Below are 26,746 nucleotides of genomic sequence, written 5' to 3'. Positions count from 1 at the left end.
TTTCATTTTGCATTATGTTGAGTAATTTTCTTTCATACATATTTTCACATTTTATATATATATATATATATATATATATATATATATATATATATATTTCATATATTTTTCTTTTTAAAATCAGTATGGCAGTAAACATATATTAAATGCTTATTATAATTCAGGTTTTATGCTAAGTGCTGGGGTTACAAAAAGTGGAAGTTCCCTTCCTAAATTTTATTATAATTTTCCATGACACCCCATCAATCACTGTCTCCATTTTACTTATCACAAATCCTCTCTTTAATTCATTGAAATTTTCAATTTCCACCCTGTATAGAAAATATTCTCTTGAAAGGGATCAGCGAACTATGAATCACCAGTACTTTACTTCAAGACATTTCTTTTGACACTCATAGTGATCATCCTCCTTTTGGATAATTGCTCTTTCTGTGGCTTCAGAAACATCACACTTTGCTCTTTTATTTCTTTAACCACTTTTCCATCTCCTTCATTATTGTTTCCTCTTCTCCACTCCTTAAGATGAAAGTACCCATGATGTCATAGGTCCATCTACTGATCAAGGCTTCCAGCTTTTACCCTAGGGAATTCTACCACCCAACTCTCCTGAGTGGTGAATGAGTCTTCATCCTATTTAGTTGTCTCCAGACCCACCACATTGTTCTCTGATCCTCTTCTTGTCCTGCTACTACTCATGTATCACTACCTCTCTCCCCCACACCTCTTGTTCTTCTACCAATATTCAAATCAATTGTCCCATGACACTCATTAACACTTTTTCCCTCTCTCTGTCTGTCTCCCTCCCTCCCCTTCTCCCCCCTCTCTTTCTCTCTCTTCTCCCTCTTTCTATTTCTCTCTCTCTGTCTCTTCTCTCTCTCTCTTTCTCTCTCTCTGTCTCTTCTCTCTCTGTTTCTTCTCTGTCTGTCTCCCCCTTTCCCTTTTCCTCCCTCCATCTTCCCATTGCTTCTTTCTTCCCTCTCCCTCCCTCCCCTCCCCCCTCCCCCAACTGCTCTGTGTGTATATATACAGATCACTTCTCTTTTCTGAGCTTCAGTCCCATTGGTTTTTGGACATTCTGAACCGGATATTCCATAATCATCTCAAGCTCAATATGTCCAGAGCAGAACTCATTGTCTTTGCTTCCAAATTGATCTGTCTGTTGAAATTCCCTTTTATTGTCGAGGGTAGCATCCCCTCTTCCCAGGCAGCTATTTTAAAAATCTTCATGTTATTTTTGTCTCCTTATCCTTATTCTATAAATCTGATAGTCATTAGTCACATCTTGTCTCCTCTGTCTCTACAAGGTTCCCTCAGTTTCATCTTTTCCTCTCCCTTATGTAGCCATGACCCTAGTTAGGACCTGCCTCTCACCTGGACTATTTTGGTGGCTTTTTCTTTGCTTTCCCTAGCTCAAGTTTCTCACTCCAATCCATCCTCCACATGACTGCCAAAGTGATTTTTGTAACACAGTCAGGTCTGACAATGTCCACCTCGCCCCTCCCTAACAAGAGTCCAATGGTTTCCTATTATATTTGGAATCAAACATAAACTCCTTTATTTGGCATTTAAAGCTCTTCACAATCTGCTCCCTTTTTATCCGTTCAGTTTTCCTATACTCATTATTCTACTCCACATACTATGCAATGCAATCATATTGGCCTGTTTGTTCCAAACAAATGCTCCATTTCCCATCTCTTTGTATTCTTGTCTGTAATGGGTAGAATTTACTCTCTTGCTTCTTCTTGCAATTCTTCCTCAGTTCAGGCACCTCTTTTGATCTGTCCCTTCTTTTCCCTTACCCATTTCCTAATCCCTGTCCCCTCCATGTGTCTTATTTTTCTTTTTTGCATTTGGGTATCCAGTACCCAGCAGAGTGAAGCAGCTAGATGGTACAATGGGTAATGTACTGGCCCTGCAGTCAGGAAAACTCATCTTCATCAGTCCAAATCCAGCATCAAAAACTTGCTGGCTATGGAATCCTGGACAAGTCACTTAACCCTGTTTGCCTCAGTTACCTCATCTGTAAAATGAACCAGACGAGGAAATGGCAAGCTCCCTCGTACCTTTGCCAAGAAAACCTCAAAATGGGGTCATGAAGAGGCGGGCATAACTGAACAACAACAGGAAAGTCCACAAGAAAAAAAACAAACAAACAACTCAGCACAGTTCCTGGCACACAGTAAGCACTTAACAAATGCTCTTTTTTGTATTCATTCATTCATTTATGAGTCTGTCCTTCTTGTCTAAGTGACTTTGCCAGCATTGCCATGAAGCAAATTGTGTTCCCAAAGCTCTTGTCAGGGAGCAGCATTTCCTGTTCCCCTAGGGTAGTGCCTTCCTTAGCTGGTAGGCTGCCAAGCTCAGCTACTCAGTTTCATGCCATTTCAAGAACTGGAGGAGACTTGAGGCTGCCTGATGCTCTTCATGTGTGTAAAACCAGAATTTCCTGACAGACATTTTCCATGTATGGTATGTGTTGTCCCCGTAGGTTGGATATGTCCAAATAGGTTGCTTACATTCAGTTGGAGTTGGAAGCTTTGTTTCCTGTTTAAAGGAAATCAGGAAGGTAATCTGGGTTTTGTGAGCTGCTGTGGAGGTAAACTGCATTTATGGACACAGCACCGAATGCCTGCACCAGGTGTCGAATTGGCAGGAGAACTGGGGAGAAGACTCTTTCTTTTTTTCTGCTTTGAGAAAAGATACAAGTGGTTGCTGACTCTATTAGGGGAAGAGCCTGTAGGAAAGTAGAACGGGCTTTGGGGAGACAGCTGGCCCTCCAACATGTCTGTTTTTTCCAACTCTGTTCTCTTTGTCTCTGGTTTTCCTCCCAGAGAGTTTGAAGTCACTTAGGTCTTTTTTTGAAGCAGGAAGGAAAAAGAGGGACTCTTCCCAAGCTCTGGCTCCTACTTCTTCTCCCTTCACAAAGGCATACTGTGTTGAGTAATCAATCTCTCTGTGGGATTTTGAAACCTGCATTGCTCCAACAAATGGGTCATCCAACCATTGTTTGAAGACCTCCAGGAAGGAGGAAACCTACTGTCTCCTGTGGCAGTCCTTTCTACTTGTGAATAACTTAACTATTAAGATGTTATTCTTGTAAACAAGCCTAAATCTGCCTCTCTGCACCTTCTGTCCATTACTATTGGCTGCTCTCTCTAAAACTAAGCAGAATAAGTCCAATTCTTGTTCTGTTGAATTAATTCTTCAAATTTTTCAACACTGATCCTTGCAAAACCTTCTGTTCCAACTTTTCCCCTCCTTCCCTCCACCCCCTCCCCTAGATGGCAGGTAGGACTACCTCTACATGTTAAATATGTTAAAGTATATATTAAATACAATATATATATATGTATATATCTATTTTTTAAAAGCATATGCAAGGTACACATAGAATATGTGGAAGACTTGTTTAGAGGGGAAGACTTCAGCTTCTGAGGATACTGGGAAAGAACCTTCTGCAAAAGGTGGCATTTGAGTAGGTTGAAGGGAGCCAAGCACCTCAAGAGAGAGAGGTAAGGAGGAAGAGGATGTTCCAGGTATGGGGGCAGTTAGTGTGCAGGTCACATGGATAGGCAATGTAGTGTTTATGTGAGGAATAGCAATTATGTAGGAGAGGAATGTGTAAAGAAAGAGAAGGGGCCAAGATCTGAAGAGCTTTAAATACTTTTTAAATTAAAAAAAAATTGATTATGGCTTTTTATTTTCAAAATACATACAAAGATAGTTTTCAACATTTACCCTTGCAAAACCTTGTATTCCAAATTTTCCTCCCTCCTTTCTCCCATCCCTGCCCCTAGACTGCACGTAATCCAATGTATGTTAAATATGTACAGTTCTTTTATACATATTGACACAATTATTATGCTGCACAAGAAAAATCAGATCAAAAGGGGAAAAAATGAGAAAAAAAGCAAGTAAATAACAACAAAAAAAAGGTAAAAATACTATGTTGTGATCCACATTCAGTGCCCATAGTTCTCTCTCTGGATGTGGATGACTCTCCATCCCAAGTCTATTGGAATTGGCCTGAATCATCTCATTGTTGAAAAGAGTCACGTCCGTCAGAATCGATCATCACAAAGTCTTGTTGCCGTGTACAATGATCTCCTGGTTCTGCTCATTTCACTCAGCATCAGTTCATGTAAGTCTCTCCAAGTCTCTCTGAAATCATCCTTCTGGTCCTTTCTTATAGAACAATAATATTCCATAACATTCATCGAACCATAACATTCATATGCCCAACTGATGGGAGTCTGCTTCGTTTCCAGTTCCTTGCTGTTTTTGTAGATCCTCGAGGGAACAGGAGGCCACTGGAGCTTGAGTAGGACTTGATGGACTAGATTTGTGTTTTCAGAAAATCATTGGTGGCTTTGAGGAAGATGGATTGGAATGGGGAGAGATGGGATGATATGCAGGAGATCCATCGAAGACCTTTGAAGTTTGTAGCTCTGCCACTAGATTCTAATCTAGATCTGGCCACTGGACTCAGATGGCTCTGGAGGAGAACGTGGGTCTGCTTTGCATAGCCCTTCCTCACTTCAGTCCAGTTCACTTGCATGTCTTGTCAGCGTCCCTGATGTCATAGCCTTGTTCAAGAGGCCCCCGCTAAACTGAGTATTCTTTGACCCAGTGTTATTGCCTCCCCAAAGGCACAGTGAGGGAGTGCGGTGGAGAGAATTTGGGGCTTCGAGTCAGGAAGATTTTCCTGGTGTGTCACTGACATGATGACTACTTAACTGTTCTAAAAGAAAACAAGCAGAAACTGAAGGATGAAAAGTATAGTCCATATAATTCATTTTATTGGCCTGCTTCTTGTGTATGAATATTACTTCATTACAAAGACTCTTGGGCTTTGGGCCCAGGATCACTCTTTTCAGTAAGAACCGTACATAGCCTTTTTTTTTTTTTTTTTCCTATTAAGACCAGGAATTTTATTTCTTAGGTAATAAAACAAGAGAGTAGCTGATCATAAGAAGATAAATTTGTGTGTGTGTGTGTGTGTGTAGTTTGTTTTTATTTTTTCTTTGTTTACATTTCTGGGGTTAGGAACATTTCTGTCTTACAGAGAAACATTTTGTGAGCTCCAAGCATTATGATTTTATATTAGATGTGTATCTTGCAAAAACATTCAGAATCACAAAGTGGAACCCATATCTGGCCAATAATTTAACTAGCACTTGTTAAATTTCTATTCTATATAGAGTCCTGGGGACACCAAGGAGAAAACATCACATAGTCCCTGACCTCAAGGAATTTCCTTTCTACCAGGGTAGTACAACATATATGCAGAGGAGCAATTATAAATTTTATAAAAAGCAAATGCAAAATAATTTCTGGAAGGAAAGGGTAACTAATAAATGAAGTGTGTAATAGCTAAGCTCACAAGGAAGCTAGAGATTCAAAAGCCGAGATGGATAGGAATGCCTTTGCATTTATAAAACCTTGGAGGGCCTGCAACATAGTAGGGACTCGGTAAATAGGCGGGGTTTTTTATTTGAAATTTTTATTTTTATTATTTGACCTATGATTTCATCCCAGTACTGATGCTAATCAGAGCAAATCATCAGAAATTAAGAGACTTGGAATGTTGCTTGGGATGCTAAGTAGTTTGTGAAGGTGACATAGCTAGAAGCAGTACTTGAAGCTAAGGCTTTCAGATCCCAAGGCCTATTCATTGCATCAAGCTGAAATGGAGTTATAAGATTGAAATCACAGGGGGTGAACACTTGTTTTGATCACTTAGGGCAGGGGTTTTTAATCTGGATTTTTTTTTTAAATTATGAATTATATTTTTCTTCCAATTACTTGTAAAAATAATTTCTAACTTTTTTTTTTTTGAGGCAGTTGGGGTTAAGTGACTTGCTCAGTGTCACACAGTAAGTGTCTGAGGCCGTATTTGAACTCAGATACCCCTGACTCGAGCGCTGTTGCTCTATCCACTGTGGCACTTATCTGTCCCTCAACATTCCTTTTAAAAAAAATTTGTGTTCCACATTCTCTCCCTCCTTCCCGTCTTCCCTCCCTGAGATGTTATGTAATTTGACATAGATAATTATACATCATGCCTATGATTAAAAAATTATTTCAACATAATTGGTTTCCTTTTGTAATCCTTTATTTTATATATATTTAAAAACATTCAGAAAAGGGGTCTCTAGCTTGTACCATACTGCCAGATGTCCAAGACACAAAAAATTGAGAATATTGTAGGGGATGTGAATTTCGTTTGATGTCTTTTACAGTCTTAAGAAGAGCAACCATTAATTATAGGTTCCTTCATCACTAGAGACAAAATAGATTTAAGCAGTATTGTATGGTACTTTGTTCCTAAATGACAGCTAAAGAAACTGGATTATTGAAACAGCAGATAAAATATAGAAATTCAATGAGGAGGAAAAGGCAATTGAGATGAAGGTGAAAAATTCCATCCTTTCAAGCAGTTACTTGCTTTACAACACATTGTTTCTGCAATTCAGCTTTTCGAGGTTCCCACTGGCAGTTGTGGCTATTTTCACCCCATCTAGTCAGTTCTTCAGAAGTGACTTCACTCTCTTGGCAGGAGGTGCTAATTGTATGCAGCATGATACAAGCTAAAATCAGATTAAACAAATTTTTTATTGTAAACTTAACCAATAACCAAAACAGATACTTACAGAATGAGTACAATCTCTCAAAGAAGTTTAACTTTCAACAAAGTAGAACCAAATACATTAATGAAAAATTAATTTTTTTTAAAAAAAGGCTTTTATTCTATGTCCCTTTGCAGATCTGTGTGAAGTTCCATCCTATTATGTTTATTTATTTTTTTTTTAGAAACAGTTCTTTCAAAGTTTGAATTCTTACCTTAATAATTTCAATATTATAGATCTCTGGAGGGTTAAAAGGACTAAGCCTTTTAAAGTATGTACTCAAATAAGAAGGCAGGCAGGCAGGCTGGCTGTCCAGAGAATAGGCTCTCAAGAGAGAGATATTCTTGCATGAGTTCCTGAGGCTCTCCTTGTCACTGGCCTGTGACGAAGAGAATTTGGTCATTTACTTGATTTGAATTCCATTTTTTCTGACCTTGTTCCTTTTACATTGTTGCATAAACTTTGCTTCACTTTTCCTTGTTGTAATAGATTCATTGTTGATGAAGCTTTACCAAGGTCAGGGAAGAGAAATAATTGTTTATTGTGTAAAAGTGTAGACTGTTTTACTTGGCTCATGGAGTAGTTGTCATTGGGAATGACTAGATTCTACCTGGGGGAAGGGAAGAGAAGAAACATTTATTAAGTTCCTGCTATGTGCCAGGAGCCATGCTAAGTGCTTTTACAAATATTACTCTGTTTGATTCAGCTCGATTGTAGAACATTGGAACAAGACTCAGGAGTATCTGAGCTCAATTCCAGCCTCAGAAATTTATTAGCAGTGTGATCCTGGTCAAGTCAACTCTGCTTCAGTTTGCTCAATCATAAAATGGGGTTAATAATAGTCTTAGCTCCCTGAGATTGTTGTGAGGATCAAATAAGGTAAATGAAACTTGTCCTTTTAAAAAAGCTTTTATAACTTCTGTTTTTTCAAAGTGAATCTTTCTTTGTTCCTTCCTCCCTTCCTTCCTTTCCTCCCTTCTTCCTTTCCTTTCCTCCTATCCTCTTTCCCTTTTCTTTCTCTCCTTCCCTCCCTTTCTTTCTCCTTTTCTTCCTTCTTTTTTCCCCTCTGTCCATTCCTCCTTCCTTTCTTTCCTTCTTTCCTCTCTTTTCTTTTTCTTCTTTCCTTCCTTTTTTCCTTCCTTCCTTCCTTCCTTCCTCTCTTTTGATAAAAATTTGAAATTGATGGTATAACCTATATGCTATTCTGGCTGATGGACTTTCACTCCTATGTAAATCCAGCATTTTATTTCAAAGGAATTTTATACTGTTGATTTCCCCATTTAATGGTTTCATGTCTCCTCTTTCCTAGAATTCTTTTAGGACATAATGGGAAAAGGGAACAAAAGGTTGGAGGAAAAGAGACACATATTGCCAAGACTGAGGAAGAGCAGCTGGATGTGAGGGATGCTCTTAGTTTTTGTTCCTTCCCATTTTTGACCCCTTATTATCCAGCATGAGAAATAATGATATGCAGACAATAATACCATGTTTGCCCATTATTTCTGTACCTTATGGGCTGGCCAAGTCCCACTACTTGGAATTCATTTTTCTACACACTAGACTGTACATCTCTGACCAAAGAAAATGTTTCTTTTGGGAGCTTTTTCAGGTTTTGCTTTTTCGTCTTGTCTTATTTTCCATTAAACTGAACATATCGTTTTTCTTTTTCCAGGGCACCAATGCCTCTGCTCTGGAAAAAGACATTGGTCCAGAGCAGTTTCCAATCAATGAACACTATTTTGGATTGGTCAACGTAAGTATTGTTCTTATTAAATGTTCTGGTCTAGTCTTCCACTTGGAATCCATGGTTTTGTTTTCATTGGTTGAGTTGCAATAATTCCATTGTAGTGATTAGAAAGTGGCAAGTCGGAGGTATAAGAAGGACAACTTCAATCCATTAATTTAAGACAATTTTAGATGCTTTAAAATAGACATTAGCTACTGTATCTGGGCTAATGTTTGTGGAGTGGTACTTATAGAATTCCCCCCAACTACAAAGCTTCCCAAATCACATGGATAAAATCTTAGGTTAATGCTGAATTCTTTATATAATAAGAATTTCACAAATATTTATTAAATACTACATTTTATATGAAGTAAAGGAGAGAGAAAGATTAAATAAAAGATATTTCTCTTTCTAGATTGTAAGATTACTGAGGGTAAGGACACAGAGAGGAATAAATATAAAACCTGATAGAAAAAGATAATTCTATAAAGCAAATCCAACCAAATTATTATGCAAAATACAGAAAACAAGTACCATTTCCAGCTCTGGGGAGATATGGGGATAATTAGGTCAGACTTTATGGAGAAGTGACGTTTGATCTGGAATTTCCTAACCTAAATGGAATGAACATAGAAAGCATCCCAGCTCTTGGTGGAATAAGCTAGCTTAGATATTCTGTGCAAACTCCTGGTCCCATTTCACTTCTGTTGTAGTAATATGCTCTTTGAACTGCCCCAGAACAAAACCTTGTGCATAACAAGATCTACCAGGCTCTGGTTTCCTGACCAGCTGGCTATAGCCAAGTGATCAAGTAATATAAGCCATCTCCCCTACAGTTTCCCTTCCTGATCTGCCTCTCTGGGTGCAGGACTTAACGGAGCATAACCACTCTCTCAGAAACACCTGGCTCTCCCATATACGGCTCTGGAAGTGCTCTCTGATAGAGTGGTTGTTGGCTTATGTAGAATTTCCAGTGAACCCAGAAGCCCCCTGAATGCAGCCCCTTTCCCCGTGTGTGACAAAGTGTGTAGCTTCCACTTTGGGCCTTTCTTTTAGTAGTCATAGGGAAAGGCTAGTGAGGAGAGAAGGAAGATTATAGAACTGCAAGTGATGCTTGTGGGTTGGAACAGAAGCATAAAAGGAAGTGAAATATGAACATTTTATTTAAATGTAATGTCTTGGACCTTGGGCACAAGTCCTTGGCTTAAATTGATCTGTGAAGGCCATTACCGAAGTCGATGGGAGTTTTTGCCTTAATGAAGAGAAATATATTAACAGTATTTGGGGAGGAATGAAAATTTAGGTCATTGAATGAAGGAAGAAAAAATTATGGAAATTGATGCTTATTTTCTTTCCCCATAGACTTGTTAATTTTTCCGTATTCACAGCTAATGTGATATATCACAGCTCTGTCTACTTTCTTAAAAGAAGTCATTTCCTCTCTCTTTCTTTCTCCCTCCTTCCCTCTCCCTCCCTCCCTCCATCTCTCTCTCTCTTCCTTATTCTCCTCTCCTCCCTCTCCCTTTTCTTCTTCTTTTATGCCTTCTCTTTTGGCTCCTTGCCTTTCTCTTTCTTCCTCCATCTTTTCTACTTTTTCTTCCATCTCCCTCTTTTTATGTATACACATTATCAAACCTGGCAGGACCATCAAATACAGAAAAGGGAAGTATATTCCAGAAACCTTTTCCATCAAAGCCTTTTCTCCCCGGCATTGTCTGTTGAAAAAGGGCCAAATTTCAGCGGAATAATAACCCTCTAATATTATAAGGGTCCCATCTTTTAATGAGGGATTTTCTTCATTTCATCAGGTCTCTTATACCAATGAAATCACAGATCTGGTCAAAAACAACAGTGGCAACAACAAAGAATCCCTAAGCCCAATAATTGTACTACTTCCTTCACAGGGTTGATCTGAGGATGGAATGAGAAAATCCATATAAAGTCCTTTGTAAACCATAAAGGCTGTTTGGCCTAGAGTGAGCTCAAATTTAGCGGGCAGAGTCTTCATCTATGAGGCAAGAGTTTTTGAATGGTCTTTCTGGGCTGTGATAATGTCTGCTGTGACATTGTGCCAAAGCTAGATTCTCCACTCCCTCCTTCAATTAGTTTACTTGTAAAGATAAACGCTAGAGAAGATTTTGTTTAAATGATTCTTCTTTTTTGTGTTCCATTTTATTTTTATGTACTGTGTTATGATGGTGGCTAGGGTTCTCAAAAGCTCAAAGTCACCTGAATGTCTCCATATCTCTAAGAGCCTCTGCCCCTCACAAGTGAGTGGTGTTCAGCTTCTGCTGAAATGTCACCTTTGAGGGAGAACCATGAGCACCCCTTTTGTGGGAAAGGCTATAACATTTAGGAATTTCTCCCTTTCAGCTCCCATTCTCTACCTTCTCTATCGCTCCCGTTCATTGATCTTAGTCTCACCCTCTGGGGTTTTAGAGATTGTCTAATGCCCCTTCCATATGGCAGCCTTTGAAATGTTTGAAGACAGCTATCTTGCCCTCTTGTCTCTCCCCCCTCCCGAGTTTTATCTACTCCAGGTTAAATGTCTCTGGTTTCTTCAGTGTTTCCTTATCTGATATGGTTTCAAATTAATTATCCTCATTACCCTTCTCTTTACTATGCATCTGTTGGTAATTTTTCTTAAGATGTGGCCCGGCCATAGCAGAGATTGCTATTGAGAAGCTTCTTGCTATTTCTGAGCCAAAGACAGCTTTGCCATTTTTAGTTCATCATTTCATACTTATTGTATGTTGTTGGCAGTTGACCAAAATCCTTACATCGTTTTCATGAGAAAAAGGTCTTTCCTTCCTGTAATGTCCTAAACATAAGTCTAGGATTTAAATATTTGTCTTTATCAGATTTGAATCTATCATTTTTATTTGTTAGATTTGGCTCATCATCCCAGCCAACAAGACTCAACCATTTTTTCCATCAGGGAATAATGCTAATTGTCACCTTAGAATATTATGTCAAGTCAGTTCCAATGACCTTGAGATGAAGAGAGCCATCTATATCCAGAGAGAGGGCTGTGGGAACTTAGGGTGGATCACAACAGAGCATTTTCACTCTTTTTGTTGTTGTTTGCTTGCATTTTGTTTCCTTTCTCATTTTTTCTTTTTTGATTTGATTGTTCTTGTGCAGCAAGATAATTGTATAACTATATATGCCTATATTGGATTTAACATATATTTTTTTTACCATGTTTAATATATATTGGATTATGTACCATCTAGGGGAGAGGGTAAGAGAAGGGGGGGAAATTGGAACACTATGTTTTACAAGGATCATTGGTGAAAAATTATCCTTGCATATATCTTGAAAATAAAAAGCTTCAATTAAAAAAAAAAAGAATATTGTATCTATGGAAGAACACTAAGCGATTTAGCAAGTAATTTGCTACACTTAAAGGAAAGGTCCAAAGACCATCAATGGGAATATTTGTATTTTTCATCTATTTATATTGATACCAACTTAATTGACACATAAAAAGATTGTACTTTCTGCTAAAATGAGCAGACTGTGTACAAATGTCATATTTGGTTGGTGATTGAGTATTAAGATCTCCATAGGCGAAGGTTTTCTAGAATTCAGTCCCTTTGGACAATGATTCATGACATTCTGCTTTTCCTTTGGCAGTTTGGGAACACATGCTACTGTAACTCTGTCCTTCAAGCATTGTACTTCTGTCGGCCATTTCGAGAAAATGTATTGGCGTACAAGGCCCAGCAAAAAAAGAAGGAAAATCTGTTGACTTGCCTGGCAGACCTTTTTCATAGTATTGCTACTCAGAAGAAAAAAGTTGGCGTGATTCCACCAAAGAAGTTCATTTCAAGGTTAAGAAAGGAGAATGGTGAGTATAAAGGAATGCCTTGTTTAAAGCATGACTGGTCTTGCCGGCTTTTCCATAAAGTGAGAAAAAGTTAATAACAGGATGGAGTAGATCAAATTCCTTCAATCTCAAGGTTTATTTTCAGGATCTGTCATTTTCTTAATGGTAGCATTCCTTATACCAATGGAGATTTCAATTCTTATTAGATTAAAACAAAATTGACTTACTCGTTTTTTTCTAAAAACTGGTTCCCTCTTCTTCCCTCCTACAAAGTGCATCCCACTGATCATTAGCCTTCGGCTCACTTAGTGATGGATCTCTCTAGCCATAAACAAAGTCTATTATTGGGCCAGTATTCAAAGCCTCTCTTAGTTTGACAGACCTTTTTTAAAGTTTGCTTTTCACTGATAGGGCCTTTGAGGAGTGAGCTTTTTATATAAAAAAGGCTTCAAAATAAAATTTTAATGGAGGAATGGTTCCCTTATCAGGGCAAAATTTATAATTTCATTTTAGGAGAAAGGTCTATGAATTTTTGGGGGGAATATATTTCAATAAAATGGGTTTTCTTTGTAGCTTATTTTAGACATTTAGAAAGGTTTCTCTGAGAATGGAGTCCACTTGCTTTACCAGGCTGTGAAAAGGTATTATGACATACAAATAGGCTAAGCACCTCAGTTTTAGAATGCTCTCAGAAGGATTAGATATGTTCTGTTTGGTCCCAATGAGAAGGAACAGGAGCCTTGGGTGGAAGATAGAGAAACAATTTTAGGTTTTGATGAAAGTGAGTAAACAAGCACTTTTTAGTACTTTCTATGTGCCAGACACTGTACTCAACACTGAGGAAACAAAAAAATAGTTCCTACTTCAAGACACTTAAGTTCTCTTGGGAGAAGACAAAAGGAATAAAGGTGTGTGAGTGGTTTGGGGGCGGACACAAAGGTCTGTGGCTCTGGAAGATGTAAAGAGTGCAGTCCTGGGTGTGACGAGGTGTTGGTTGACCTGAGTACCCTCCAAGGAAAAGCCATTGAGCAAGCTTGGTACTTCTAATGTGTGGTTTCTGGGGTCTGAGGGAGCTTTAGGATGAAGAGGTTTTTTGGGTATGGAAGAGAAAGTCCAGAGTGAAACTTGGAGAGGAAAGGAGAAACTTTGATCACATGGAGCAATCTCCAAGGATTTCCCCTCATTGGTGGTCTGGAAGTGGAGGGTGGGTATAATATCATGGAGATCCTTTTATTAATATAGGTTAGACTTTATGGTTGCAGAGAGCTCTTTCTGCTCTAAAAATTCTCTGCTTCTTGTCCCAGGACATCCCCTTTCCCCCAAAATAAAGAGTCTTCTTCTTGTAGGATTATATCTAGGGTTAGGTAAGAGAGATACTTGCCTCAGACATCCTTGTAAATAGAACACCAATTAAAAAAAAGTAAATATTATCTCATACTAAGTAATGCTTTAAAAAAAAATCCAGTTCTTTTAAATTAGTTTGTCTGGTTCAATTGAAGGATATCAATGTGAAACATTATATGATGTTTGTTTAGTTGACTTGCTGCTGGTTTCTTGCTGTGGTTTAATTTTTTTCCCTTGAAAGAGAAGATCTAAAACAAACAAACAAACAAATAAGAGAAGAGTTACATGGGATGGAAAACTATAAACTCATTTTTGAGTAAGGTGGTTGTTTGATCTGTATCCAGGAATACCTTGTCCTCCAGAGCTATTTAGTTTAGCAAAAGCTCATTGTTAGATGAAATGATCTTAGAAGAAGCAGTAAGACTCTGTGGAACAGTGGCATAAATGGTAAAACTCAAATGGCAACATGGTGCAGTCTTGTGCTTTCCATTCCAAACTCACCTCCATTTCTTTCCTCACCCTTACCTGACCCACGCTAGCACCGTGCATGGCACATAGCACTTAATTACTAGATGGCTGCTGATTTTTGAGAAACTTGGGAAGATTTGGATGAATGGACTTGTGCTAGAACAGTGAAGTGTTCTAGTGATGGTTCAGCCTTTTATCACCATTGGATATTCCAAACTGGATGATCTGTAGGCATTTCAAACTCAATATGTCCAAAGTAGCACTTATTATCTTTCCACCATCATTTCTCTGCCCCTCCCAGACTTCCTTATTTTTTTTGAAGCCACCATTATTTTTTAAGCCAGCCAGATTCATAATCTCAGTATTATCCTTAATTCTTCATTCCACAATACTGCTTAGCTAGAATCCTTGCCATTTCATTTCCATGTCTTTTTCTTTTTCTTTTTCTGCTGAGGCAATTGGGATTAAATGACTTGCCTAGGGTCACACAGCTAGGAGATCTTAAGTGTCTGAGACCAGATTTGAACTCAGGTCCTCCTGACTTCAGGGCTGCTGCTCTATCCACTGCACCCCCTAGCTGCTCCATATTTGGCTTTTAAAGCCTTTCCTGGCCAATTCTTCTTTCCAACCTCATGCCATTCCTTTCCCCTTCTTCAGTGGTCTAGCTTCTCAAATGATTCTCCACTTCCCAATATGGCGTGCCCTCATCTCAGAAGGTACTCTGCTCTACGAGCAAAGCAGAATTGAAATAGCCCAAAAGAAATGCGAGATCGGCAGACTGAGAGAATCCGCCCAATTTTCACATGGACCCCTTGTGCCCGACCTCCCGGCAGAGCACTCAAGCTCCTATTGGTCTGATCAGCCACAGTCGGACACACTAACTTGGCTCTAACCTAGTGATGTCATTCTGGTCCTCCTCGAGAACCAAGGACAGCGATATTTTGGTCTTTCTACCGGTTAGCTGCCCCCATGCTCCCCCATCAGCTGACAGAACCCCTTCCTTCAGGACACAGCTTGAGCACTGCCTTCCACAGGAAGACTTTCCTGATTCCTCCCCTATTTCTCACTAGCCTCCCTACTCCCTCTGCTTTTCTTCCTTACCTACCCTGTCATGTATATTTTTCTGGGATGTTTTTTATCTGCACAAATTGTCTCCACTTGTACAATATCAGCTTCTTGGATTATTTCATTTTATATTTGTTTCTGCCGAGCGCACCAGAGTGCCTGGTACACAAAGTAATTGCCTAATAAATGCATGCTGATTGGAACAATGTTGACCACTGTTAACTACTTGAGGAGACACATCTGTGACGTAGTACTGACTGTGTATACAGCAGGGTCAGCCTTGTATGCATCATCAGATATACATGCTCTATATGACATTTAAATTCAGAGTAGAACCACTTGGCTCTGGTTCTCCGAATCTGGCTTCAAAGTTAGGAGCTTATTATATGTTCCTGTCCAAAACAGATCCTTCCCAATTGATTTGCAATCTTGCCTCCCTATTGTTTCACTCTTCATTTTTATGGTATCCCAATCAAGCACTGATACCATAGTATAAGATCTTTTCCCACTTTCCTGCTTATCATTTCCCCAATCCAGCAAGTTCTGTGACCACTGCAAGCCTTTATCCTTTCCAAAAACTCACCTCCATTTCTTTCCTCACCCTTACCTGACCCATGCTAGCACTGTGCATGGCACATAGCACTTAATTACTAGATGGCTCCTAATTTTCAAGAAACTTGGGAAGATTTGGATGAATGGATAACAGCAAAAGGAAGCAAGCATATGACGGAGTAATGTGTATAATGGACACTGAGACTGAGATGCTTTAGAGTTCTGGTTTTAGAGAGACTTGATGGAAGCTGGAGGGAGCAAGAGATGAGGAGAGAGGGAATTCAGGCACGGGATGGCTGGTGAAATTGCCTAGAGTCAAGAGATGGAGGGTTTTCTTTGAAGAACAAGGGAGCCAGTGTACAACTAATTATATTGGAGCATGTATAGTTAGTTATAAGAAGACTGGGGTGCGGGGTGGGGGGTGATATAGAAGGCTTTGAAAGCCAAATAGAGGATTTTATATTTGATTCTGGAGGCAAAGGGACTGGCTGGAGGTTACTGAAAAGAGGGATGACATGATCAAACAGGATAATCCCTTTGGCAGCTGAGTGGAGGATGGACTGGAGGAGGAGAGGCTTGAGGCAAGGAGACCGCACAGAAAAGGAGACTTTCATTGTGAAATCTTCCTTCCCCATGAGAGTGTGCCTCATTTCTTTCTATGTCCTGTTTCAATATCCATTAGCTCTGGATCACTGCATCTGGGGCCATCTCCATAGTCTAGCTCTATATCTGGCCACTGGACCCAGATGGCTCTGGATGGGAAAGTGAGGCAGGTGCCCTTGCCAAGCCCTTCGTCCCTTCCATCCAATTCACTTGCATGTCATGACATCACTTCCCTGATATAATGGTGCTCTTTGAAAATGAAGAACAACAGCTAGAATCTTTAGGAGAGACCTCAATTCGCTACAGCTAATTCACAGTAGGCTGAATAACCCATAATCATATAATAGTAGTTCCTTTTTTTTTTTCCTGAGACAGTAGGACAGAGGATAGTTTCCTGGACTTTGGAGTCAGAAAGCCCCAGATTTAAATATTGGCCCAGACACTAGCTAGCTTTATGGTCTTGAGTAAGTCACCTCATCTCTCTACCTTAATTTCCTCACCTGTAAAATGAAGGGATGAGTGATCTTTTTCAATACTCAATTGATGAGGGTATTTGTTTTATCAAGAAAGTGAACTTTTTAAAACTCCATATTTAAAGCAAAAATCATACATTGTACCTTGGAGATTTTCTTTATCATTCAAATGTAGCTCTGTGAAAAGTTTAGACCTTAGAAAATAAAACTGAAATGACTAAGAGTTTTCTTAAAGCTTAGCTGCATATCACAGTTAAGTATACTAATATTCTATACTTTTGTCCATCTTTTAAAATAAATGCGTAGGTGTGGTACTTGATTTTAAATATGCTTTGTTTTTTCCAGTGAAAAATGGAGAGCAAAATAATGAATTTCTTTTTTTTTTTTCCAGATCTCTTTGACAACTACATGCAGCAGGATGCCCATGAGTTTTTAAATTATTTGCTAAACACTATTGCAGACATCCTGCAGGAGGAGAAAAAGCAGGAAAAACAAAATGGGAAGTTAAAAAATGGCAACATGAATGAACCTGTGGAGAACAATAAGCCAGAACTCACTTGGGTACATGAAATCTTTCAGGGAACGTTGACCAATGAAACCCGATGCTTGAACTGTGAAACTGTAAGCTTTAGAATTTTTTTTTTCCATTTTGAAGTGTCTGTGTACATTTACATGTATGTTTTTTCCTTAAACAGCAAGAAAAATATTCCCAAACCAGCTATAGATGAAACAGTGTTCTAAGAGATCATCAAACTGTCCCAATGTCAAATTAAATATATGTACAGTATCCATATGTGCACATATGGAAAACATAAAAGATCAAACATGACCTCTATCCTTTAGGAGCTTACATCTCTACTAAATATAAATGCTTAGGTAAATCTGCCTGAGCTAGCTAATTCAGAGCTTTATTTTGTGTTGTCTAGTCATATTTTTCTCATCATGTACTTATGAAGTTAATTTTTTTGAGCCCAAATATAAAACCTTACATTTATTTTTGTGAATTTCATATTCTTAGATTCATTCTGTTGCACTGTTGGGTTTTTTTTTTGCTCAGTTATTCAATGTGTTAGCTATTTTTCTCATCCTGGTCATTTGCAAATTTGATGACATCCCATTTATGTTTATCTGAGGCCTTAATAAAAAGATTGAACTCCATTTGGCCAACCTCATATCCCTGGGGCACTGTACTAGAGACTTCCTTTCAAAATGGTAGAAAAGTATCAGTGACTTACTCTTTGAGTCTATCCATTTGTACAGTTTTGAATTTATCTCATTTATCATTTAGCCTTCTGCATCTTGTCCTTAAGAATACCTTGAGAAGCTTTATTTATGTAAAAGAAAGATTATAAAAAATTGTGAATTTTGAAAATTTGCTCCATTAAGTACATATACTCTTCTCACTATAGAAACAACTAGCTAGCGTTGAGGTTGAGAAGGGGACGCTAAAAGTCCCAGACCGGTGTCGCCGAAGTGTCTCAAAAGAATTTGTGGGCTTGAACCCTTCTCCTAGTAAAGGGGCAAAGTTTATTAAAAGCAACGTGATGCCATTACTGGGGGAACTGACATCTAAGCAAATTCAGTAAAGAAACAGTACCAAGGAGATACACTTATACAGCTTTCAGTCATAGATATATTAATTCTATAGCTCAAAGGTAAGGCTAGGAAGTAATCTCCAGATGAATTAAGGGTGGACTTGATAGATTGGATGTGCTCAGTTTCTGAAGCAGATTCCAAAAACAGAAGATCTAGGCCTCATTAGAACAAAAGCCCCAAGGTCAGGGGACCCCAAAGTCACATTACATCAGTAGCAAGGATAGTTAATTGAAATAGGAAACTATAAGATGGTAGGCACTATTAATAAGACTTATCTCGGAGCCTCTAATTCTCCTTCCCACTCCACTCACTTGTCTAAATTTGTTATACCATTTTCACAGTATGAATTATAAAGTTGTTTGAGGGCATGTTGGTGCTGTTTGCCCCAGCACCATGATTATTAGTTTTGACTGGCAGGAACAGCTTTTATGCAATTTTTCTATTAGTACAGGTGGGTGATATTCAGGACCTGTGGGAGTTATGACAGTGATAATGGAGAGTAGGAGAACGCAGTCAGGAGAGATTACAGTTGTGGAGGTAAAATCATCAGGATGTGGCAACTGATTAAGTATGAGAGGTGAAGGGAGGAGACTCTGAGTTAGCATAATGGGTTTGAAGACTAAGTGAAAGGGGATGGTGCAATTGACAGAAATATTGAAATCAGAAGGTTTGGAGAACAAGATGATAAAATTGGTCTTAGACATTGTAATGCTGGAGAAACTGAGGCAAGATAGAGATTAGAGAGTATTTAATATTTTATTTGAAAGGGAGAGATTTACTGGGACCCAATGGATCATGGTTTGGTCCCAGGGCTGAATGAGACTATTGTCTCCAAGAATCCAGCCAACAATGTGAATTCTCAATAATATATATGTTCACACACAGGGGGTAGACTGAGGCAGGGGCAGAGTCAGAGTGCTAAGGGCGGGAACTCTGACTGGGTCGGGGGAAGGCACCGACCTCCAGAGATGGGGAGAGGCATCTTGATAAGACAGTATCTGACATTCTGATATTCTAAGATATCCTTATCAAATATTCTGATAGAGAGGGAGGGAAAATTTTGCAGGATTGAGTAGAACACTTATAAACCGAGGCAGGACAATTTAGGAAAACTGAGTCAGGATAATTAGGGAAACTGAGTCAGGATAATAAAAGAGAATTGTGGCACAACAGCATATCGAATTTGTTATACTTCTCTTCCACAAGTTGTGGAAAACTTAAACTACTGTTGCCGTGTTAAGAGTTAATAAAGATGTAAAAGGACAAACATATTAATGTTTGGTGTTTCTATATAGGGCAGTTATGGAATAGAAGATACTTCAAAAGTTAAGGGAAAAAAAATTATCATTGACTGCATTTGGGAAATCTCACAGTGGGACCAAACTGGAGGAGATTGTGCTGAGTAGATTAGCCCCTGGAGAATTGTCAGCATGATAAAAAGAACTCAACGTTTCTTCTAATTACAGAGAAACAGCTTTCAGCCTTATGTTCTGGAAAACAATGTTGTTTTTCTGGTTCTCACCCTTTGGAAGTCAGTTGGGAATGTTGCCTGAACTTGCTGCAAAAATGTCAACAGATTTGTAGAGACAGGGCTGCTTTCAGTCCCCTTTTAGAAATGCCATGGAGAAAGGGTTGGAAAACCCTTTCCAACTAACTTTGGTAAAGTTACTTCAGAATTGAAAAGCTGTGACTTTTCCCTTAGTTTGTACTGGTTACTCTTTTGCTTCCTCCCTTCCATTTTCTAGGCCTGTTGAATCTTAATACACATACTTTCTTTATGTTTAAATTTTATCCTCTTGCCTCCAAGGTCTGTTTTAAGGCTGCCAACTAGTTTTGCCACACCTATTGTTCCCAGGGGTTTTTAGGTGGATTTATCCCTATGCAATAAGGACCTTGTTTCAGAAGTTCCTGCTTTATTTAGTTCCTGTTCCATAGTGTCAGGTTTGTACACTGTTTCCTTCTAACTTAATGGAACTACCTCATTGTCATTATGACTTGATTCCCAGCACCTTGGTGGCGCCTGTTAGGTAAATAAAAGTTATCTACATTTTTCCCCCTTTCCTTCTGGAATCTGGGAGTGTGCTAGAAAGAACATAAGGTTAGGCGAGGAGGTAAGAGACTCCGGATTCTAGTTCCATCTTTGAGACTTAATTACAGTACTTCATCCCCTGTAAAATGGGGAATTTGGATAGAAAGTCCCATTCAGCTCTGTTCAGTAGTTTTTGGGTTATGTTTCTGACTTTGGGGAAGATTCTCCTCCAGGTCATTTTGCAGATGAGGAAATTGAAGCAAACAACAGTAAGTGACTTGCCCAATGTCACAAGCTAGTAAGTGCCTAAAAGCCAGATTTGAACTTAGAAAGATGTCTTGATTCCAAGCCTAGTGCTGTATTCACTGTGTCACCTAGTGGCTCTTCCAGATAATCTTTAATACCTAGGGACCTATCACTCACATTACTCCGTTAGCTATACCAGGTTCTAGATACTTTGTGGCCAGAACCTTGTCCAAACCATAGCTTACTAGTCCCCACTGATAGTTCACTTTTACTAATTAACTAGGCTTAATTAACTAGAAATGTACTAACAGTAATAAAAGAACATTAATAACTCCTCCATAACTCATTCTCCCACAATTATAAACATTTTCAATGAGAAGAACAAACCTTGATAGGAATCATATGTAGGACATCCATTTAGGGGGAAGAAATGTGTCTAGAATACACTCCTAAAGGGGAATATTCACAGGACCTTCATAGGAGTGATATGTGGGACATCCATTTAGGGAGAAGAAATGTGTCCGGAGTATACTCCTAAAGGGGAATATTCACAGGAAATTTGAGTACATGGAGGATGGGGAGGAAAACTCGTGTTTCTGATATTGTAAGACTGCCGTTATCTTGCACTGATATCATTGTGCTGCTCAACCTTTCCCCACAAGCATTGCTGTCTTTGGTTACCTGCCAAGTGGTGTGTCTCAGGTGCTCCCTGATGAATGAGCCCACTCCCTGGTGGGTGTCATGTCTCTGCCCCAGCTGTCTCCTTGGCTATGCCAAAAATGGGGGTGGGGGATGGAGATGGGATGTCTCTTCTATAGGGTAGGCTACTGCTTTCTTGTCTTTTTTTCATAGTAAGTTTATTTTTAATACACATTGTTTTATAAATCGTGTTGGAAGAGAAAAATCGGAGCAAAAGAGAAAAATCGGAGCAAAAGAGAAAAATCATGGGAGAGATACAAAAACAGAAAAAAGAAGTGAACATAGAACGTGTTGATTTACATTTAGTCTCCGTTCTTTTTCTGGATGCAGATGACATTTTCTGTCCAAAGTCTATAGGGATTGTCTTGGATTGAACCACTGAGAAGAACCAAGTCTTTCATAGTTGGTCTTTGCACATTCTTGCTGTTACTGTGTACAATGTATTCCTGGTTCTGCTTGTTTCATTCAGCATCAGTTGATGTAAATCTTTCCAGGCCTTTCTAAAATCAGCTTGTTCATCATTTCTTAGAGAACAATAATATTCAGTTGCCTTCATGTCCCACAGGGTGCTTAGCCATTCCCCAATGGATGGGCCTCCATTCCTTTTCCAATCCTTTGCTACCACAAAAAGAGCTTACTGCTTTCTTGTCTTGCTATAACTTTTCACTTTTTCAACTTCCTCTTATATCTCAGCTGTGGTTCTCAGCTGAGGGAAGATCCTCAAAAGCACCTGTCCTTCATTCACTTGATCAATAATCCCCTTTTCCAGAAGGGAGGGCTGTGGAGCTCTTTAGCCAGCATTCTCGAACGGTGACTATGAAGTCCTTTGTCCAGTTCTCGGGCAAAGGAATTGGAGTTCTTCTTTCATCCAGCCTGTAGTAGAAAATGCAGAAGCTTATCTTGAAGTCAGATCTATTCTTTTGACTTCTTCAGTTGGATTCTTCAGTACTCCCTTGGTATCTATGGACCCCTCTGAGTCTCTCAGTTTAGTTGTCTCCACTTAGGGTCAGAAAGTCATTTTAGTTCTTGGCCAGCACTCTGCTTTTTCAAGTAGAAAAAGAGCTGAGTAGTACTGTAGCAAGAAAGATTTTTCTACCTCTACCCATAAGTCCCTCTCTCTTATGCAAATAGCTATGGCTGCATCACTTAGCTGTCCGAGGTACTAACTGAAACTAAGAGATACATGATCTAAAATTAGATAGGGAAGAAGAAAGATCTGGATTTGGATCTTGACCACTATTTACTTCTTTTACCTTCTTGGTCATTAACCACTCTTATTCATTCCTCTCTTAGAAAATGAGGAAGCTGAACAAGTTCTTCTTTTCAGAGCTTTTTAATTCTGTGATTCACTGAAGAAAAAAGGAGCAGGAGTCATTTTATATATATATATATATATATATATATATATATGTATATATATATATATACATATATATATACACACATATACACATATATGTCTATATATATGTCTATAGGTGTATACATATATATGATATACCTATCATTTCTTGAGCTTGAAAGTTTTCTTGTAGACAGTATTTTCAGCTCATGAGAAGAAAGCATGAGTTTACAGAAACAGTAATAATCCTGATTTAGGATATTTTAAATCTGACTTACTGAGTGAAGGATTTCCAGGTGAAGGTGACTTGAAGGAATTTAGGAACGCGGGGCACAGACATTTGGGCATCATCTGCATAGAAGGAGGTAGTTGAATCTATAGGAATAAGTGGGATTGCTGAGGAAGAGAGTTTAGAGAAAAAAGAAGACCAAGAACAGATTCTTGGGGAACATCTCTGTTAATGAACTGGGAGAAAAAGAGATAGTAATTAAAACAAAAGAAGTGCAACTAAAGAGGTAGGAAGAAAATCAGTAGAGAGTGTCATGCTTAGGTTAGAATTTAGAGTGATGTGTAAGTTAACCGGGAAGGGATAGCCAGCGGTGTTAAAATTTTCAGAGAGGTCAGAAGTTGAGGCCTGAGAAAAAGTCTCTGAATTTAGTCATTAGATCATTATTCTTGTCTTTAAAACAAACAAACAAAAAGAATATTTTGGTCTTCTTCACCAATTACATGAAAAACAGTTTTTCACATTTGTTTCCTAAAACTTTGAGTTTTGCATTCTCTTCTTCCTTCTCATTGAGAAGGCAAGCAATTTGACATGTTATATGTGTGGTCATGTAAAATATATTTCTATTTTATTTTAGTTATGTTGTGAAAGAAAACAGATAAACACACACACAAACCTCCCAGAAAAATAAAGGTGTTGTATTTTTTTTTAAAGTATGCTTCAATCTGCATTCGGATTTCAGTTCTTTCTCTGGATATGGATAGCATTTTTCATCATAAATCCTTAGGAACTGCTTTGGATCATTGCATTGCTGAGAATAGCTAAATCATCCAAAGCTAATCATCATGTAGTATTGTTGTCCCTGTGTATGTACAATGTTCTCCTGGTTCTGCTTACTTCAGTCTGCATCAGTTCATGTAATTCTTTACAGGTTTTTCTGAGAGCATCCTTTTCATAATTTTTTTTATTGCCCAACAGCATTACATCACAATCATATACCAGGACTTTGATTCCTAAATCAATGGGCATCCCTTCAATTTCTTTGTCACCACTAAAAGAACTACTTATTTTTGTACAATATTTTTGTACATTTAGGCCTTTTTTTTCATTTTTGCTTGTGTGTGTGTGTGTGTGTGTGTGTGTGTGTGTGTGTGTGTGAGACATAGACCTAGTAATGATGTCTCTGGCTTAAAGGGTATGCACAGTTTTATGATCTTTTGACCATAGTTCCAAATTGTTCTCTAGAATAGAGAATTTCAGATTTATCTGCAGAATATTTTATTTCATTGTAAACTTTTAACTTCTTTAATTCTTGACAGTGATTATTTTGGTAGATACAGTCTGGTTAATTGCAAATAAAACATGTTCACTGAAAATCTTAGCCATGGTGTAGCCTTGGACCTAATATGATTTTTTTCTTACACAGGTTAGTAGCAAAGATGAAGATTTTCTTGACCTTTCTGTTGACGTGGAACAGAACACATCAATCACACACTGTCTAAGGTAAATGGATCATCTCATGTTCCTATTTATACCTTTTGGCTTAAAGTAAATAATTAAAGTAAATAAGACCAGTTATTAATTTTTTTAAAAGTTTTAAATGTTTGATATTCTGCTTAATCCCTTAAATATGAAATGTATGCCTTTTACCTCTATCAATCTCAATTGTGTAAACATATTAGCTTTGTGGAAGGAAGGGAAGCAAGAGAAGGAAAGAGGAAAGGAGAGGAAGGAGAAAAGGAAGAAAGGAATAATTTAGTTTTTTGTGTGTGATGCTGTGCTGAATGCTGGAGATAAAAGTACAAACAAAAAAAGCAAAAAAGAAAGACCTTACCCTACATTCAAATTTAGGGGGAGACTTCATATAATAGGCAACTAAAAAGTCCTGGAGAAAGCAATTGAAATTACACAGAGCCGGGAAGGGACATGGTTTTGAAATCTAGAGAAAGTTAGGAATTGGGCTAGGAGAGGAATTGAAGGCTGGCTGACCCTGGTCCTCTCTATTCCAAGAACTCCCCAAGAGGCAGCCAGATAGTGCAATGGATAGAGAGTGCTGGTTCTGGAGTCTGGAGGACCTGAGTATGAGTAGCCTCATATTCTTGACACTTACTAGCTATGTGATCCTGGGCAACCAAGATTGCCTTGCAAAAAAAGTAAAAAAAAACCCAAAAACCAAAAAAACTCCCAATGAGAGAAGGCAAGGGAGATATTGTGGAGAGATATATGTGGGTGAGCTGGATGAGGAGGTGATCTCCCCTTTTTTGAAAGAGGGGAGCAACTCCCAATAGATGGATCTGGCAGGAAACTATAATGACATTTAACAGATGCTTGTTAACTGACTCTCTGACCATCAGAAGGAACCAAGTGAGCAAAGTTATAGAGATTTGGTAGATGGGGACAAGAACAGAAAATGCTAAGACTTTCACTTTGAAGGTATCGTAGGCTGTGAAGGGAGTAGGGTCAAGCGTCACATCAATTTGAATGCAGATCCTCCTGACTCCAGGGTTAGTGCCTTATCTACTGCGCCACTTAGCTGCCCTCATTTGATGATCGCCTGAAGACTGAGGGAAGATTTCGTAATGTTATGAACTGATGCCCAGGAACGAAAGATTCTGTCAGCTATGTGGCACTCCCAAACTGCAATTTAAGTAAACTACAGAAGGGGGTGGGACATAGCAGCAGCCAATCCAGTGCCTCTTTAGTAAGGCTTGGTGATTTTTAAAAATTTGAAATAAAAAAAATCTGAACTAGATAAATACTAAATAAAATGACTATTTCCATTATACAAAATAGAATAGGAAAAGAGGATTCTACATGATCCTATTAGTCTCTTTTATAGATTTCTCTTACTTTTAAAATATAAAATTAGCTTCATTATGTCACTTTCAGAGATGGCTTAATGCTTATCAGTATTTCTTTCTGGCTGTCTTTCTGTTATCTTCTTATCTGTGTTTCTTACTGGCATTCCATCTGTTCTCCTCTGTACATTTTATTTATTAAATTTATTTTTCTAATTAATTAGTATTTATTTTCTCTCCCACACCAACTCCCCCACTGGGGAAAAAAATAAAGAAAAAAGAAAAAAAAACCCTCTTGTAACAAATATACACAATCAGGCAGAACAAATTCCAGGTTTGATTATGTTCCAGAATGTATGTTTCATTTTTCATTGTGAATCTATAATCTCTCTGTAAGAAAATTGGTGGGAAATCCTTCAGTTATTCTTTGGAATCCTAGTTAGTCAATGAATTCATTGATCAGAGTTAATAATTCTTTCAGAGTTTGTTTTTATATGGTTGTGATTTTATAAATTGTTCTCTTGAATAGTTTAAAAATGCTTCAGTGACCTTTTCTCTCTCTCTCTTTTTTTTTTTTTTGGACAATTCTGTCACTAACCCTCTCTTACTTTTCTTTTGAAAAAAAAATCCTTATAACAAATATTAATTGTTTAAAAGATCCTATATTGCCTATATTTAAAAATGTATGTCTCATTTTGCATTTTGAATCCATCTACTCCTTCTAAGAAGGCTGGTAGTGTATTTGATCATTACTGTGTGGTCCAGCTTCTTAATTGATCATTGTTCCAGCGCAGTTATTAAGTCTTTGAAAGTTGTTTTTCTTTCCAGTTTTATTATTGTAGAAATGATTCCTCCAGGTTATGCTCACTTAATTTGGCATCGGTTCATATAAATCTTCCCAGATTTCTCTGAACTCTCCCTTTTCCCATTTCATAGAATAATAATAGAATATTTCCTTATCTTCACATATCATCATTTGTTCAGCTATTCTCCAATTGATCAGCACCCCTTTCTTTAGTTTCTTCCAATTCTTTGCTATAGCAACAATGAAATAAGCTGCTGTAAACATTCTTGTATTTAGGAATGATCCCTTTCCTTCCCCCTTGATTTTCTCAATT

At 38.2% G+C, this 26,746-nt stretch overlaps 1 protein-coding gene and 1 long non-coding RNA gene across 4 annotated transcripts in view; one reads left to right on the top strand and one right to left on the bottom strand.

Moving 5' to 3' along the window:
* Positions 1-26,746, top strand: part of USP46 (ubiquitin specific peptidase 46) — a 58,202-nt gene that overhangs the window by 15,937 nt on the left and 15,519 nt on the right. For 2 of the 3 annotated variants that reach the window (XM_031943076.1, XM_031943077.1), the window contains exons 2-5: positions 8,302-8,382; positions 11,995-12,208; positions 17,084-17,313; positions 24,257-24,333. In XM_031943076.1, the coding sequence (XP_031798936.1) occupies positions 8,302-8,382; positions 11,995-12,208; positions 17,084-17,313; positions 24,257-24,333 (602 nt within the window). Of the gene's footprint in view, positions 1-7,789; positions 8,027-8,301; positions 8,383-11,994; positions 12,209-17,083; positions 17,314-24,256; positions 24,334-26,746 lie in introns of those variants that run through there. The other variant, XM_031943075.1, reaches the window with a different exon arrangement.
* LOC111721369 lies at positions 6,098-6,980 on the bottom strand. The gene is made up of 2 exons (XR_002770601.2): positions 6,844-6,980; positions 6,098-6,590 (listed from the first exon to the last, which is right to left on the bottom strand). It is a non-coding gene; the product is annotated as an uncharacterized LOC111721369 (long non-coding RNA).

The sequence above is a fragment of the Sarcophilus harrisii genome, chromosome 6 (genome assembly GCF_902635505.1).
Source record: "Sarcophilus harrisii chromosome 6, mSarHar1.11, whole genome shotgun sequence".
Taxonomy (NCBI): Eukaryota; Metazoa; Chordata; class Mammalia; order Dasyuromorphia; family Dasyuridae; genus Sarcophilus; species Sarcophilus harrisii.
This window is presented reverse-complemented; position numbering and strand designations above follow the sequence as displayed.